The sequence below is a fragment of the Falco biarmicus genome, chromosome Z, assembly GCF_023638135.1.
Source record: "Falco biarmicus isolate bFalBia1 chromosome Z, bFalBia1.pri, whole genome shotgun sequence".
Taxonomy (NCBI): domain Eukaryota; kingdom Metazoa; phylum Chordata; class Aves; order Falconiformes; family Falconidae; genus Falco; species Falco biarmicus.
Window position 1 is genome coordinate 39,382,505 of NC_079311.1, and position 18,227 is coordinate 39,400,731.

At 35.0% G+C, this 18,227-nt stretch overlaps 1 protein-coding gene across 1 annotated transcript in view; it reads left to right on the top strand.

Moving 5' to 3' along the window:
- The window catches only part of CNTNAP4 (contactin associated protein family member 4), a 261,580-nt gene that overhangs the window by 182,513 nt on the left and 60,840 nt on the right, over positions 1-18,227 (top strand). Inside the window, exons 9-11 of the mRNA XM_056325765.1 lie at positions 4,744-4,893; positions 10,506-10,677; positions 17,092-17,198. Of these exons, the coding sequence (XP_056181740.1) occupies positions 4,744-4,893; positions 10,506-10,677; positions 17,092-17,198 (429 nt within the window). The remainder of the gene's footprint in view (positions 1-4,743; positions 4,894-10,505; positions 10,678-17,091; positions 17,199-18,227) is intronic.

Sequence of the window (18,227 nt, forward strand, 5' to 3'; positions counted from 1 at the left end):
GATTATATCAGAACATGTTTTTTTGCCCACAGTTCTTAAATTCGTTATCATGTGTTTTTTAAAAATTTCTTCAACCATATAAACCCAAGGAGAATGGCATGTTAATGCAAGAGTGTTTAAGTCATAATAAGTCTTATCCTTCTTTTACAGAATGGTTGCTTAATATCTTTCCTCTGTAGCCTCTTTTGCAAGCTGGTCATCAAATATCCACAGCGAATATATGTAGATAAAAAAAGAAATTAACACAAAGTTAATTTGTGTTGAATGATGAGACCAAATTGAATTACAACATGTTTGACATCTTATTACTCAGTTTCTTTATATGACCCTGTGTTTCTATGCAGGTTTTAAGTAAGTGATGTTAAGAATCATTGAATTTGGTGCTTATAATTCAGACTAATTGATAAATTACTTTTTCTAAACTTCTTTGTTTGTTTGTTTGTTTGTTTTTTGTTTGTTTCTCATGGATATCCTAATAAGCTATATACATTGTCTTTCTATATATATGTTCCTAAGGTTGGATGTCATTGTTCTGCAAGACCTCCCACAGACATTTCTTTTTAGTGCTAGATGTTAAAATGATGGAGGTACTAGTAATGAGAACAAATGGATATCTTTTGTAATAGCTACCTTATTATGCATTAAAATTTTAATTGCTATTTTTTCCTCAATTATTTCTGGCATTTTTAAAACTCCGAGTAGAGAATCAGACAATATAGATTTCAGATGGAATGGAAATGTTAGCAAACCATTGGCCTTCACATGTCATACCACTCCATGGCTTCACACAAGCAAATATGAACTTAATCAGGGTTCTCAATTTGAGGGCTACATTGTGCTGTTTCCTCAGTAATGTCTTTGCTCCCACAAAGGCATTCCTTAGTTCCCAGACTTAATGAGAGACTTTTGGGAAGCCCTAACATGAGCTAGATGAACATCATCCAATATCTCTATCATGACAGCCTGAATGAAGAGGAGATAAAATATTAATCCCAAAATCATTTAGTAGGTCAGTATGATGAACTACACTAAACAAACAAAAAAATTAAAATTAATATAATCAATTTTCCAGTAATCAAAAAAAAATTCTACTTCAGTCATTCTTTCGATCTCCTGCTTTATGTTAGGGCCTTCTCTTAACTACCTTGACAGTCAAGTATTGCAATACTTGGAATATGGTTTTCTCACCAAAACAAGTTACTTAAGCAGGGTTCAAAACTAGGAATTGAAAGTAATTGTTTACACAACAATAGAAATGAAATCACAGAGTTTATTGTTAGATTTAATATAAATTCAGTAATGACATAGATGGTGGGATTGAGTACATCTTCAGCAAGTTTGCTGATGACACTAAGGTGAGTGGTACAATTGATTCACTGCAGGGAAGAGGTTTCATCCAGAAGGACCTTGGCAGGCTCGAGGAGTGGGCGTATGTAAGCCTCATAAAATTCAACAAGGCTGAGAGCAAGGTCCTGCATCTGAGTCAGAGCAATCCCCCATATCAGTACAGACTGGGGGATGACTGGACTGAAAACAGCCCTGCAGAGAAGGACTTGAGGATATTCGTGGATGAAAAATTGGATATGAGCTGACAACGTGTGCTTTCAGCCCCAAAAGCCAACTGTATCCTGGCCTACTTAACAAGAAGTGTGGCCAGCAGGTCAAGGAAGTTGATTCTGCTCCTCTACTTCACTCTCATAAGATTCCACCTGGATTACTGCATTCAGTTTTGGGGTCCCAACACAACAAAGGCATGGACCTGCCAAAGTGTGTCCAGAGGAAGGCCATGAAAATGGTCAGAGGGCTAGAACACCTCTCCTATAAGAAGAGCTGACAGAGTTGGGGTTGTCCAGCCTGGAGAAGAGAAGGTTTTAGGGAGACCCTATTGTGGCCTTTCAATACTTACAAGGACACAAAATACAAACAAAGATGGAGATATATTTTTTTTTTTCCCCCAGGGCCTTTAGTGACAGGACAAAGGGTAATATTTTTAAAGTGGAAGAGGTTAGATTTAGATGTCCCACCCCTGGAAGTGTTCAATGTCAGGTTGTACGGAGCATTGAACAACCTGACTTAGTAAAAGTAGTCCCTGCAAATTGGAGGGAGATTGGGGTAGATGCTCTTTAAAGGTCCCTTCCAGCCCAAACTATGTTACGATTCTCTGATATTGCAGAGATGTGATTGAGGAAAACATTGCTTGAAGTACCTCTTCAAATAGAGAAACTCTTTGCTTAATCTTAGAGATGAGGGTAAATAAGCTGGAGCTTTTGTTATCGGGGAATGGAGGCTAGAAAGAAGGAAATAAGTGAGTAGGGAAATAATTTCTTTTTAAAAATATTATTTTCTGCAATCTTTAAGCTTAAAAACATAGTGTGACAAGCGTCATTATAGACTCTATATATTTTAGAATTTAGTTTCTCTACTAAAGGATAATTGTACAATAATTTATAGAAAAAAACCTAATTATATTACTGGGAACTGGGAAAAAAAATGTTTCTCAGAGTTAATTTACTGTGCTTTAAAAAAACATTATTCATACTCTTTGTTTTAGTATACTATTAATTTGCTCATAAAGAGTATAGTTCACTGAGGTTCACAGTGGTATAAAAGACTTAAGCATGCTTTATCTGTTTGTGATTGTTGATTTTTGCTTGAAGTTAGTAAAGGCTTTTGATATGTTTTATGGGTTCTTGCTGTAAAATAGTACTAAAAGTAATAGTAGATATATATAATAGTACTCATTAAGTCTAGAAACTTCATTATACAGTGTGACTCATCTATGACCGTTACATTGCAGGGCAGCAATAATATTTTTCTAATGCTATATCTGCTCCATTTTTTAAATGTCTCTTACACATGATATTATCTAGGCAAAATATGACTAGAGGCAAAATGGTTAGGCTTTAAGACATTTTCTTGATCCTCAGCTCAATAGTATGCCAGCCTTAATATAAAATACACTGGCCTGAATATACACTACACTGCTGTAATTATATTAAGTGCTACGGGTACAAAGGGACTTCAGCAGCTGGATACTTGAAAATATTGGGAGACACTAGTCACTCCCTTCACATTGCCTATAGGGATATTTAAATCCTTGTTACTAAAAGATTAGCCCTTTACAGGTGACCTTTTGGTAGCTAGATGTAATACCATTAATACTTTTTTATATTTTGTGGAGTAAGGTTTCCAATTTTCATTTTAGTAAAAAATTCCATCTCTGTAAATATCACGGAGTTTTACAGAGGTAAAAAATCCCCACCTTTTAACCTAGAAAACTGGTGATACCTTTAACGCTGATTATTTACTCTACTATTCCTGCTCACAAACTTAAATAACACTTCTCACAGAAAACTGCAACCAAAATAGGTAACGGCCAGAACGGTATCAGAAAACCTGTGACTGCAACCCTGTGCTTTCTACTGTTGTATTAGAAAGGTGAAATGGTCCTTAAAGTGTCAATGATTAAAAGATTTGTTAGCCATAGCCTTTATATAACCCTACTGAGGCTAGGGATAAAGGAAAATGTTTGAAGTTTCTTGTTATGTAGTCCCTAATAAATATGGGTTTTGAAGTAAGGAAACAAGTAACAGAAAAGGTATATAAGACTAATATTGTATTAAATATATTAAAGATATTTTTAGATGCAAATTTATCTGAATTTATAATGTGATTCTAAGATTTTTCTCTTAATGGTGTGTTGATCTTGTGTTTAGACTGATAGTTAACAATGTATGTATCATGGTTATAAGGTATTTTAGCTATTTGAACCTTCTCATCTTTCTATTTTTATTTATTTTATTTCTGCTTGAACTAATCAGTTAACTGGTAGACTATTTTTCTAGAATATACAACACATTTCACAGAGAAGTATATAAATACATGAAATTTCAAGACACACTCTACAGTCAAGAAAAGACTGCAAAATTTAAAGGCTGTATTCTTTGTTCTTCACCATAAGAGGTAACTGTACTGAAGAACACTCAAGAACATGATTGACTTAAAGCACTTTTTAAAGATAATAATACTCTTACACACTGTCCTATATAAAATATATTTAAGTATATATGCGTAAATGCTTTCCAGAATCAGAGCTTTAGGTTTATTGTTCTGTGGTACCCTATACCTACACAGCCAGAGGTAATATAAATCGGTGTTGCAGACTAAACTCTCAGAAGATTTTCCCATACATTTCCAATGAAAGGATCAACTGAAGAAAAATAATCTTGTGACATTGACATAACGATTGCTGAAGATTTCAGCATCTACAGGATTTTGCTGTTTTACTGGGTTTTAATATAATGACTACCTTTGATTTTGAAAGATGAAGAAATCAGTTTTAACAGTGTAGTCAAAACGTGTATTATGTGTAAAATACTCTATCAGCCATCAGAATGATATCTTAATGATAAGTTCCTTAGATTGGGAGGATACTTTTCATAGTCATTACATTAAATAGATGTATTACTGATAATTAGGAGTATTAAAACAGTAAGGCTTATTCACTGAAGTACCTTTATTTTTTCATTATCAGGTGTGAAGCAAGGGAATGGACAAAGGTTCTGTCTTCACAAAAGACATTTGTGTTCTTTATTCATTTTTTCCCCCTTTCATTATAATTTTGAGTTTTTATGTGGGCTATGATTGCTCTACCAGTTTCTACTCCTTTCAAGTCTATAATATTCATGTAATATAAGAAATACTAGATGTTATACTTAATTTTGCTTTTTATTTTTCTTCCAGGTGCTGGATTAAATAACGGCCAGTGGCATTCTCTATCCTTCTCTGTCAAAAGGAATCATATCAGTATAACAGTGGACAACAATGTGACCTCATCTACTCAGGCCTCCATACCTCTGCAGATTTATTCAGGAGATGTTTTCTACTTTGGAGGTGAAATATGTTGTTTATTTATTCTGGTAATATCCCAAAGTTAAACTTCTATTTTTCCTGATATAGCTAATCAAATAATGAGAATTATTTGACTTGCCTCAAGTCTTCTTTGTCTAGCTTGGATATCTCTCAAAGGATCTGGTTGTCAGGGGCTGCTGTGATATTTTTGAGTTTCTGTTTCCTTAAAATTTTATAATGTTGGGTAAAATAAATTACCACGCAGATTCCTTGGTCACTTTATAGAACATCATTTTCTGGTATCATGCTCTGATAACTGAATATAGTCTGGCTGACAATCAGACAGACACACAAAGATCCCTCTTATTGCACACTTACTGTGTTGCTAAATCTAAGAATCTTCCAATGGGATGACTTCAAGTTTTCACCTTTAGTGAACGCTTACTTACTTGTGTGAATATCCTCTTTACATGATATACACTCTTCTTTTCTTTTCTTTTCTTTTCTTTTCTTTTCTTTTCTTTTCTTTTCTTTTCTTTTCTTTTCTTTTCTTTTCTTTTCTTTTCTTTTCTTTTCTTTTCTTTTCTTTTCTTTTCTTTTCTTTTCTTTTCTTTTCTTTTCTTTTCTTTTCTTTTCTTTTCTTTTCTTTTCTTTTCTTTTCTTTTCTTTTCTTTTCTTTTCTTTTCTTTTCTTTTCTTTTTTCTTTTCTTTTCATTTTGGAGAATATAACTTGTGCCTAAAACCTGCATTTAGATATCTTCATTTCCCTAGGAATAGTGACAATTATCTGTCACCAAGTGATTTTGTCATTAATCACATATATTATTACTGATAGAGTTGAACAAGTTGTTATGTCTAAATCAGTTGGGAATGAACTACATAACAGTAATGTTAAACAGTATGTGAAAGCATTATTCAACACTAGCCTAATGCTTCATCTCTCAGTAACTCAGATATTAATGACTGAACTATTTATTAATAATTCTCAGATTTCTGAGAAGGTTGAAAAATACATACAAAATTCTAAATGAGTATAAACCAAATCTTTGTCCATAGATCCCTCAAAGCAATAGGCTGTAAATAAGTTTTATGCTCACAAGCAGACTGTAAATATAGGAACTGCTACATGAACATCCACATGACTTTTCACACCTGGCATCCAGCCTCCTTTACTAAACATATCCCTTGACCTGGCTGATGACCAGAGAAAGATACAGAATATTGGCCCTGAATAGCCAGAAAACTTTCCGCCCCCCCTCCCGGCTTTCTGTTTCCTTCCATGTTGCTTCAGGTTCCCACATCTCTGATCAGGTGATTCACAGCATTGCAGGGTTGGTGGCACAGGTGAACAGATCACAAGGGATGTGGACAGTTGCAAAAGGCAACATATTCAGTTTAACTGTACAAGGATATTTCTATTTCTTTTTTGGGATGTGGAGGGGGCAAATAATTCCAAGAACGCTGAAATTACTAACTGCATATCCACCCTTCAGCTTCTCTGATTTCAGCTTCATAGCTGAAATCAGCAGTTTGTGCATTTTGTACAAACCTGGGGAAAACTAATAGAAGGTTTCTCAGTTTAGCCTATTGTGTATTAACATTTTATATTATATACCACTGTCAAAATGCAAACAATGTGTTTCAACTTTCTTTATAAGTTTATATGAATATTTACCGTATTTCTATATGCTGCTTGTTAAAACATAAATATTAGCCTTCCAGAAGAGGTAGCCTGAGAACGTGGTAGTTAGTTTCCTTCTTTTAATGAATACAAATTATGCAAGATATCTGTATGCTTAGCTGAGAAAATGTGTAATAAACTTGAAAATACTTAAGCGTTATGTCAGCACAATTTCTAGTCATGCTATCATAAAAGATAAACTCCCTATCTCAGTTCCTGGAATAATAACCCATTGCAACTATAAGGGCAAAAAAAAGATTATTTAATATTGCAATAAGAACATAGGGTACATTTCATTATTAAAAATTTTCTTCCTATCTTTAATATCCAGACTGCAGTTATAAGGAAACCCAATGTCACTAATATTGCCAATGTTTTTTCCATAACAGAACTAGAAGACAACTTTTAAAAGACAGACATCAAGAAAAAAAAACTGAGACACAGTTTTGTGAAATAGCTGAGTGTAAAAAATACAAACTTTTTCTGCCTTCTTTGGTGCTGGTGTTTGGGATTTTTTTTAGTTGTTAGGTGTTTTTTTTAATGAACACCATTGGAAGAATCTCATTCTCAAATGAGTGTCAGATTTTTCACCAGAAATGACAGAATTCATTTTAACATTTTATTGTAGAATGCTGTGAGGAATGTAGTTAGACTTCTAATTGGTTTGTGTTACTGTGTGTGGTGCTGTTGTATTACATGTATACGTGTGCTTCTATTTAAACTTTTGCAAGTCCATGGATTTGTTGTTCTTAAAGCAATATACCAGTTAGATAATAAACATTTTCTTTAGAAAGGTAGCAATAGTTTTGAACAGTTTGGTTCCTCACAAGAATTGAACACACTGAGAATTTATTCACTTATTTAATTTCACTTTCTATTGTATATTTCTCAAAAAAAACCAACTATTTATGTTGTTATATATTCAGTTGAATCAATTTACTAGTTTACACTGTTATTTTGCTTTTCTGTATAGTAAACCTCTGCACTGTCTTTACAGGACTTCAGAAAGTACCCATTAGCCCTGTGGAATAGAGCAGTGTCTTACAAGTCATTACTTCCTAATATAATGAACCGGAAGATCTTTGAATGCTGTGAACCAGAATGCAAATTGCTTGACTAAAATCAAAGAATGGCCCTTGTGTGCCATTCCAGAGCAATATTATCCTTTGGAAGAAAGCCAAAGAAAAAAAAACAAAAAACAAAACCAAACATATTTTGTCATGCAATGTTCAGCTGCTGGTGGGAAAAAATGCTCAATAGACATGACAAATCAAATCAGAATCAAAGAAATTTATTGATTTATTAACATTTTAATAATTAGCAGTGAACAAGACATTTCAGAATCAGTAACAAAATAGACAAAATACAATATTAGACACTTACAGAACATTATTCATAGGTTGGGTAGGACACCCAGACATTGTCTAGTCCAGCCCTCTGTTCTAAACAATTCTGATTGGATCACGATGTATAGGGCTGTGACCACTCAAATCTTGAACAGCTCCAAGGATGGAATTTTCATAAACTCTTCTGGGCAAACTATCCTCCTATTCATCACTCTCATGGTGAAAACACTTGTTGCTAATTCCTGATCCAAATTTGCCATTTTTTTTAAATTTTGTCCTTTGCCTCTTGTACCACCACCGTCCACTTCTTCACCTTCTCTGTATCATTTTATCAGCTAGCTTTACCTTCTCAAGACTGAACAGACCGAGCTCTCAGCCCTTTCTCATAGACCTTGTGCATTCAGCTCCCTGACCATCCTGGCGGCCTCCACTGGACTCACTCCAAGATATTGATGTCTCTCCGGTACTGGGGAGTCCAGAACTTCAGCACTCCGAGTGTGGTCTCACAAGTGCCACACAGAAGGAAGGACCACTTCCCCAGATCTACTGGCTGTGCTCTTGATAATGCAGCCCAGAATGTCACTGGTCTTCTGTACTGCAAGTTCACATTCCTGGCTCATGTCCACCTGTTGGCCACCATAGCCTTTCGCTATGAATCCAGGCAGCTATCCTCCAGATTGGATAGTTGTGTAGACTTGCTCCCTCTCAGATCAAAGACCTTGAACTTACTGACTTCATGGTATTTCTGTCAGCTTATTTCTCCAGCTTCCCAGGTCCCCCTGAGTTGCAGCCCTGCCCTCGGATATTTGATCCCCGCCCCTAGTTTGGTATTAGTCACAGGCTTGCTGAAAGCACACTGTCCCATCGCACGGGTCATTAATGAAAGCATTAAACACATAGCTCTTAGTATTGATCTCTGAAGAACCCTCTGTTCACTAACCATCAGCTGCACTTTTCATCATCAATTGTCCACTTATCCCACCCATATCTCATCAATCTGGTGACAAGGAGGCTATAAAAAACTGTGAGGGGCTTTGTTAAAGCCAAGGTATGAATAATCACTGCTCTCCCTTTGTCCACAGTGTCCATCACCTCAGCAAAGAAAACAAAGAGCTTGGTCAGGCATGTTTTAGCCCTGAAGCTAAAGTTACCCAGTTACCTTCTTGTCCTTCATATGTTTAGAAATGGCTTCTAAGAGGATTTGCTCCATGAACTTGCCAGGGACTGCGGTAAGACTGACTGGCCTCTAGTTTCCTGTGCCCTCTTTCTTGCCTTTCTTGAAGATGGGTATAACATCCTCCCTATTAAGTCATCAAGAAACTCATCAAATTGACAATTTTAATTGATTATTAGAATGATAATGGCTTCACAATGACAATGGCAATTGTTGCAATGACACTGGCCATCTCTTGCAGCACCCTCAGGTGCCCCTTGGACTCTTTCTTCCTTTATTGTGGGTACTGCTTACCTTCTTCATAGTCTGCTAGGACGTGGGAAACCTAACAATTAGTTTTACCAGTGAAGACAAGAAAAAACGCCTTGCACAAATCAGTTCTTCCCAAGACCCTTGCCACTAAATCCCCTGCCCCATGGAGTAGTGCACCCATAATCTCCTTAGCTTTTCTTTTGCTGCTGCTGTACCTATAGAAACCTTTTTGTTGTATTTCGCCTTCCTTGACAGTTTTAACTCCACCTGAAGTCTGGATTTCCTAATTGCATTCTTAGATATACAAGTAATATCTTTGTATTGCCCTCCAAATTGCATGTCCATTTCCACCATTTGTGCACTTTCTTTTTGTGTTTGCACTCACTCAGGAACTCTATGTTTAAGTTTTCAGGCCTTCTGACACACTTTCTTAACTATTTTGGTATTGCTCTGGACTTTTCTTATGCTCCAAAGAGATTTTTGTTGAAAAAATATCCAACTCTTTTGCTCTCCAAGGCAGTTTCCAACAGGATCCTCAAAACAGGCCCTGAAAAGACCAACACTGACTTTTCTGGAGTCTATGATTGTAATCCCATTTTTTCCTTGTTCTCTTCTCTGTGGATCACAAAATTCACAGTCTTGTGTTTGCTGCCCTTGACCTTCACATTTTCAACGATCTCTTCCTTGTCTACAGATAGCAGGTCCAACAGAGAATCTCCCCTAGTTGAATCATTAATGACCTCCATTAAGAAATTGTCTTCAGTACTTTCCAGAATCTTCTGGAGAGCTTGATAAATTAAAATCACTTCTTAGAAACTAACTTTTGATTAATTGGACTTCAGTTGTGACTTAAAACTTGTCCAAATCATGTGCACATTGCATTGTAACCTAACATTTTGTGACTAAAGTCAGTCAGTCAATCTGTTCACATCTTGTTTCCACTCATTGCTTTGGAACGGCTGCTTGGGTTATCCTTTACCCAAATTTTTAGTGATGCTTCTGCATATGCTTTAAATACATTAAGACTGCACATAATTATTTCTTTACAGTTGCTCCACCGCTCCTAATGAGAAGAGCTTCTGGCTAAATTCTTCTACCCACAAAGTTTACAACACCTGGAGATTTTGAAAGTTCAGTCTAATTTTGGAATATATAAATTTTTCAATATTTTTTTCAGCTCCAGGTTTTATGCTTCTTTCAGGCTGCCCTAGCAGTGGAAATATTTCTGAATGTAATACCTCATTTGGTGGCTTTCAAGGATGCATGCGACTCATTTCTATTGGTAACAAAGCAGTGGATATGATCTCAGTTCAGCAAAATCTTTTTGGCAATTTCAGTGACCTTCAGATAGATTTATGTGGCATAATAGACAGGTAAGAAAATAATATTTACTCATTTATTTGCTCATTTGAATGTTTTGTTTCCAATACTGACTTGATGACAAAGAACAGAACACTTAGCAAATGACATGCTTCTTCTTTTGTGACAACTCAAAACTCCAGAATAAACACAGTATACACAGCACAACAATTAGATTTCCATGCACTGCAAATAAAATCCAAGTAATTTTGGTTAAAATTATTTGACATTTCTGACCACTTTTAAATATTTTATTTTTTTTTCAAATAAAACTATATATAAAATCCACCTCCTGTGACTTGTAGTCCCATTCACCCTTTGAAATGCTACATCCTTTATAAGTTGTTACTGCTTCTTGTATTCTATCAATCCAGAAACACAGTAGATAGTACTCAGCACAGGGAGTAAGCAATCATTCCCAGGCTGTGGTCACAACTAATATCATAACTTGCAATAGATAGAATTAGCATTTATCTGAGACTGACTAGTTGGAGTGGCTCCCTCTGCAGGGAGGAAAGACTATATACCTTTCCTGAGAGATCAAAATGTTTGATGGACAGATGTTGTTGGAATTCATTGAGAAGGCAGAGGATGAGCCAAAAGGAGTGTTGTAGAATGACAGAGGCTGCTGAGAAGAAAGGGAGGGACACACAAATGGTAAATGGAAGAAAAAGGTTTCTGCTGTAGACTCTGGAGAATGAAGTCACAGGCATCTGTGCAAATTCTGATTAAATCCAGAAATGATTGCCTTGGACTAAGCTGAAAACTGTACCGAAATGACACAACAGGCAGGGTAAAATTTTGCTTGGAAACACTTTTCCCCCACCCCCTAAATTTCTAGTCCTCAACAGTTGCCTTTTGATCTAAAAAAGTCTGGCCTTTGAATTATAAGACATTAAAAAATTGCTCTCTTTGGAGAAAACATTGTAAGCAGAAATCTGCTTCAAGACCATAGCCAATGTCAGGTTCAGTCACACTGACATATTTCAGTGACCTGCCTTCCATTCACAGAGATAACACAGTATACTTCTATCCAGGTTATTATTTTGAAGAAAGTCACAGCGTCTTGTAGATCAAAGACAAAAATAATACTAGATCTTTACTTAATTGTTCATAAAAGGTTACAGAAAGAAACCTCCAAAAGGAGGCTAAATCTGCTTACAACATGATCCTTTCAATCAGGTTGCAATGTATATTCTCGCTAATCTTTCTACATCTATCATGTCTTAAGAACATACAGGGTTGCATATATATTATTCTTTGTGCTAATCTATCCCTTACTGAATTAATCCTGACTTTGCAGTAGGCATTAAGTGTGATAAAAGTGTGACAAAACAGGGTTTGGACTCAGTCAAAACTTTAGCTCATAACTTGTCAGGGACTTGTATTTGGAATGCAGCATGCGTGTCAGTTTCTCTTTAGCTTTCTCACACCCTACTGCTTTTGACTCATTTTCTCACTTTCCAAACTTCTTTCACTGTCCCCTTCATCTGCTCTCTGAATAGACCTCATAAAACTTCCTTCCAGCTTCTAAAGCACTGTATCACTGCTGGTTTTTAAACTCTGGAATGGAACTTATTCCATTTCTGTTACAATGCTTGCTTTTTTTATTGTAGTAAGGAGGTAGAATCAAGAACAGAATCAGATCAAAATATACAAAATACTCTGCATATCACTTTAGTAAAACACATTAAAGGACATCTAAGCAAGATTATGAGTGGAAAACATCACCAAATTTGTTCAAAATATAATGCCATTTTGTGTCTCTGATTTTCCATGGATTTTTCAATGTACGGTCTAACTGGGTACCTCTCAAAATGCATATTTCAGAGCTGTGATTTAGGAACCATCTCTTCCTCCATGAACACAGAGATGTTTTACCTAAATTTTTAAAGCATGATAGTACATTTTTACATGTAGTGATTCCAGTTCCTTTCAGCTTTTCAATGGGTATAGTATGTAAGTGTGTACATGTGGGTTTTAAAAAATAAATTTCTGTGTATAAATATGTACAAAGTCACTCTGTGAATCTCAGAATATAGAAATCCAGTATTATTTGCAGTATTCCAGATGTCATAAAATTTGTCTTTTATTCATTGCAAGGTCAGTTTATTCAGAACTGCACCCTACCTTTTTGTTTGTTTGTTTGGTTGGTTTTTGTTTTCTTTTGCCTTTAAGCACCGCATCAAAGGAGTTAGGTTTATGTATAGCCTTTCCTCATATTTTTATCTTGATGATTTTTTATAGCATATGAAGATAGTTACCATCCTTATTTTAGGTTAATACCACTACCATCTGTTGTTTTGTTTGTTTGTTTTTTTCAGTATAGACTTGTGTAAGCTACTTAGCTCCCCAGCCATAGTATTTTTTCAAAGTGTTTTTATTACTTTCTGACACCGTATTAATTTTTTTTAGTTAATGTTACTCTCATAGTTCATCAAAATTATGTGTTATTTACCATGATAAATGATATCAAAGAAAGAAAAAAAGTCTTTATGGAAGTTTTTTGATTGGGTGGTTTTCTTTTTTCTCTAAAATTTCTTCATTTTAATACATATCTTCTTATATCTTGAGAACTGCAACTTTCTTGCACTAGCTTTGCTAGGTTTAGTTTTTAGCTTTCAGCATGCTTTGCATATGTCTTCCTAACTTATCAAAATAGAAATTTAATCCACCTATTTTCATCAATTTTAGTACACTCATTATCTTTTATTTCAAAACTGACTGCTTTTAAAAAGCATTCCTGGTCTTATGCTAGTGGCTCCAGGGACTGTTTCTTTCCAGTTTCCTTACACAGTCTCATACCATTTGATATCTGCAGCTTATCATATGGAACAAAATTCATGATTCTCTTTATTAAACTAATTCTGCATCTCACCCTAAATCCCAAAAGATAGGGTACATTCTTCTTTGCCAACACTGAAATTGCTTACACGTATTAAACAGTTTCTAATAGTAGCTTGTTTATCTTGTGCACTGTAACATTTGTGAAAATTTTTTTTTTTGCTATAATGATTTCTATTTCTCTTTGATTGCTTTAAGCTAAAGTAATCAGCATTTTTGACACTGTGTTCCTGATGGCAGATATCACCGTGTTGTGATTTAACCCCAGCCAGTAATTAAGTGCCACACAGCCACTCGCTCACTCCCACCTCACCCAGAAAGATGGGAAGAAAAATTGGAAAGGAATGTAAAGCTCAAGGGTTGAGACAAGAACAATATAAAAATTGAAATAAAATAAAAAATAAAGAACAATAATAATAATAACAATAACAGTTATAACGAAAAGGAGGGAGAGGGGGAGAGAAATGAAATCCAAAGGGAAGGGAGAAAAGAAGTGATGCACAATACAATTGCTCAGCACCTACTGACTGATGCCCATCCTGTCCCTCAGAAATGATCAGCAGGCCTTGGACAAACCACCCCACCCACCTCACCCTCCCCCAAGTTTATATATGAAGCATGACACCCCATGTTATGGAATACCTCCTCAGCTAGATTGGATGACCTGTCCTGGCTGTGCCCCCTCCCAATGTCCCATGCCACTCCAGCGCTCTCACTGGCAGGGCCTGAGAAACTGAAAAGTCCTTGATTTAGTATAAACATCACCCAGCAACAACCAAAACCATCCATGTGCCGTCAGCGTTGTTCTCACACCAAATATAAAGCACAGCAATGCACCAGCTACTGAGAAGAAAATTAACTCTGTCCCAGCTGAAGCTGGACACACCTTTACAGCAGAGGGCAAACAAACCATTTGTTTGTCTCGGAGTCTTTATGGGAATCTTTGCATCTGCAATTCCAAACAGTAATGCATGACCCAAATTCTGGGGTTAATGATATTTTTGTAGTAGAAAAAATAGACCATTAATTGTAATAGTTTTACATGTTTAAAATGAATGAATAAAAATAAGAATTACTGTTTTACATAGTGATCAGAATTGATATGCAATAGTAAATGAACTGAAAATAATTCTATTGAGTCCATTCTTTATCTCATATACATATATATATATATATATATATACACACACAGAAATTTCACATATATATTTATCAGTTTTACAATCCTTATTGACAGATGGTTGGTTTATCATTCATCTATTCATTAGGATATAATTTATTAACCTGTTCTTTTTAAATTAAAAAATTCCCTACCATTTTCTTATTTTAAATTTTCTTACTTCAATAAAATTTCCAATTCCTCCTCTTATGTTTAAATTATTATGACTCTTTCCAGTCATATGACTCTTTTCCAGACTCTTTCTTTTCCTTCTTTATCAAAAGTATATTCATGTTCTGGATCTGTGTTCTTCTTTGAGTGTTAGCTTATGATTATTATTAGCCTGCTGCCTTAGTTTTAAATCATATATATTTTCAAATGTCATACACTTAAAAACGTATTACCAAGTACTATACAGTAAATGTTTAATCAGCTGGTTTTTTTCTGGTTTAAGCAAACATGGTGATGAATCCAAAAGTATTAGAAATACAAATATTTTTGTAAGAAGATTAGTTCAGAGGAAACACTATTCTAAATATTGCTTTGGGTAGGGTCAGAGCATATAGTGTAATTATTGTGTCACTTTGATGTAGCTAGGGATTAATTTTTATTATACGTTCTGAAACAGAAGAAAGATGTAAAATCTAATGTTAAAAGATTTAAATTATTGTCTAAATTGTTTTCACTTCTATTAAAGTTGATTCAAGCATTATCAACTTCATCTAACTTTTCATCTTGTGAACACTATTAGGAAGATTAATTAATACAGACAGGGAGTCAATACGAGTGGAAACCATGTAAATCACTTACAATTTTGGCATAATAATGTCTTTATCAAAAAGGAATAAGACAAGAAAAACTATGATTTAAATACATGCAAGCAGAGAAACTGTCAGAGGATGCACTGATAGTCCTGAACAGCAGTTATGTGAGAGGAGATGTATATTTATAATAACTGATGAAAAGTCATACCCATAGAAAGCAAAATTAAACATTTATCCTAAGAATTACTATGCTTATTTATAAATTCCTTCAATATATTTAATATCAAAGTAATTGTAAACCCTGTTCCTAAAGTTCATTTTTATGTTCCAGACCAGAGCTCATTGAGACATATATCATCTAGACTTACCTTATAAATACATACTGAGAGTGATATAATCAATACAAGATCACTCTTTTACTAGCAAAAATGTCAATTATTTCCTTTAAAACAAGTGACCTATATAACTTTAAGCACTTTAACTACGTTTTATTGCTTTTATTTTTTTTTTCTGCCTTTATCTGTAAACCTCTGCTTATCCTTGTTTATTAATATGAAAGGAAGACAAAATTACCTCAGAGTCAGTAGGAGTGAATATACAAAGGCCCTGCATTATTTATAGGGTAGATCTGTGAAGTACTGGACCTACTACAATTGTAATTTAATACCCTCCTAAGATTTCTTGAATTAATTAAAAGGTATTTTAAGGTACTGTGAATATTTATGGGTCTGTTTTCTTTCTTCTGTGGTTAATATCAACAATAAAACCTTTTTGTACCTTCTGAGCTGTATCACATACACTCACTGCAAGTAGAATGTTAACTAATTTCTAAGGTGAAAAGCTAGTAAGTAATTGGTTAAACTGTGCTACTCAATTTCAGTATATTTTCAGCTCTGTTTATAAAAAAAGTTAATTTTTCTTTTCTACATCTCTTGCAATCTTTTATACTCAGGTATAGGGCTGCAGTCTTAACCATTAAGCAGTTACAACCAAATTTTCTTTGTAGTCAGCAATTGTAAATTCAGAAGGCGGCTATCAAAATTCTTCAGGTTTCTGCTTATATCACCAGAATGAAAACTGACTACTGGTAGTTGTCTCCTGTGATGGAACTGGCACACTGAACATTTTACTCTTTCTAGGACAGGAAGTAACCATGCTTTTAGAAAATGAATTAGTTCTCAAGTACTATAGTTAGTTTTATTTGTTATGTGATTCTTTTTTTAAAAAAAAATCTATTGGCTTTAGAAGGACACAAAGAAATGTGTTGTGATGCTGCTTTGTTGTGACACATCTTATTGAAGACATCCTATTGGTTGCAAAACTTGCCAGTCAATTATCAGCACTTAAATCTTCCATCAGTTTATCAATCTATAGTGAATTGCAGATAGTTAAAGTAACATTTATCATTCTTAAACTTTATTTCTGTTCTCACAGGCTTCTTGCATAATTAATATATTTATTATATGCAATAGGAATAGTGGGGAAGATGGAGGGAAATTATCTTAATTTTCTAGTAATTATATTGACATCTCCCAAGAGAGATTGAAGACTTCTTTGATGCTTTTATATTTCTCTCCCATGATTTTGCTTCTCTTGGTAAGTATAACTGACGTAAATGAATGGAAAAAAAGAGTGAAAATGTGCTTTCTTTTTCATTTTAGGTGTTTGCCTAATTACTGTGAACATGGTGGTGAGTGCTCACAATCCTGGAACAACTTCTACTGCAACTGTGTCAATACTGGTTACAAGGGAGCAACTTGCCATTATCGTAAGTCTGAGATGTTTCCTGGCTATGTTTTTATTTCTGATTGAATTTTTTCACCACAAAACCATACATTTGTACTGATAATTCATATTAGAAGATTTTTCAGTCATGTAAATATTCATAAGTTGGTTCAAAGAAAGGCCTTGGGAATTTAAAATACATAACAGCAAAAACCTATTGAAAGTTCTCATGTTTACCTGTGGCTGTTTCACATAGTCATGGTTTAACCTCAGCTGCCAGCTAAGTACCCACAGCCACTCACGCACTTCTTCCCAGTGGCATGGGAAAAAGAATCAGATGTGTAAAAGTAAGAAAACTTGTGGTCTGAGACAGAAACAGTTCAATAGGTAAAGCTAAAGCCATGCATGCAAGCAAAGCAAAACAAGGAGTTCATTGACTAGTCTGATCAGCCATGTCTAGGAAAGCAGGGCTCTGTCATATGTAACCCTTACTTGGGAGGACAAACGCCACTACTACAAACATCCCCCCTTCCTTTCTTCTTCCCTCAGCTTTATATGCCGAGTATGATGTCATACGATATGGGATATCCCTTTGGTCAGTTGTGGTCAGCTGTCCCAGTTGCGTCCCCTCTAACTTCTTGTACACTCCCAACCTATTCGCAGGTGGGGCAGGGTAAGAAGCAGAAAAGGCCTTGACTTTGTTTAGACAATTTTTGCTCAGCAATATCCAAGACATCTCTGCATTATCAACACTTTCCAGCACAAATCCAAAACATAATCGCATACGAGCTACTATGAGAAGAAATTATCCCAGCCAAAACCAGCACACACATTTTTCATAATTTACACAAGATGGTCAGTAACATCCTGGTCCATCCATATACTTCCACTTTCTGGATCAGCAAATATTTTAGAAATGTATTTAATTCATTTTTATTCATCACAAAAAATATTAATTTATTTATTTATGAGACAATGAGGCTCTACTCATGTTCAAAGGTAATCACATCCTAAGCCCTAAACACATGTTGATGTGGTTTGCTGAATCAGAAGTAGACAAGGAGAAATTAAA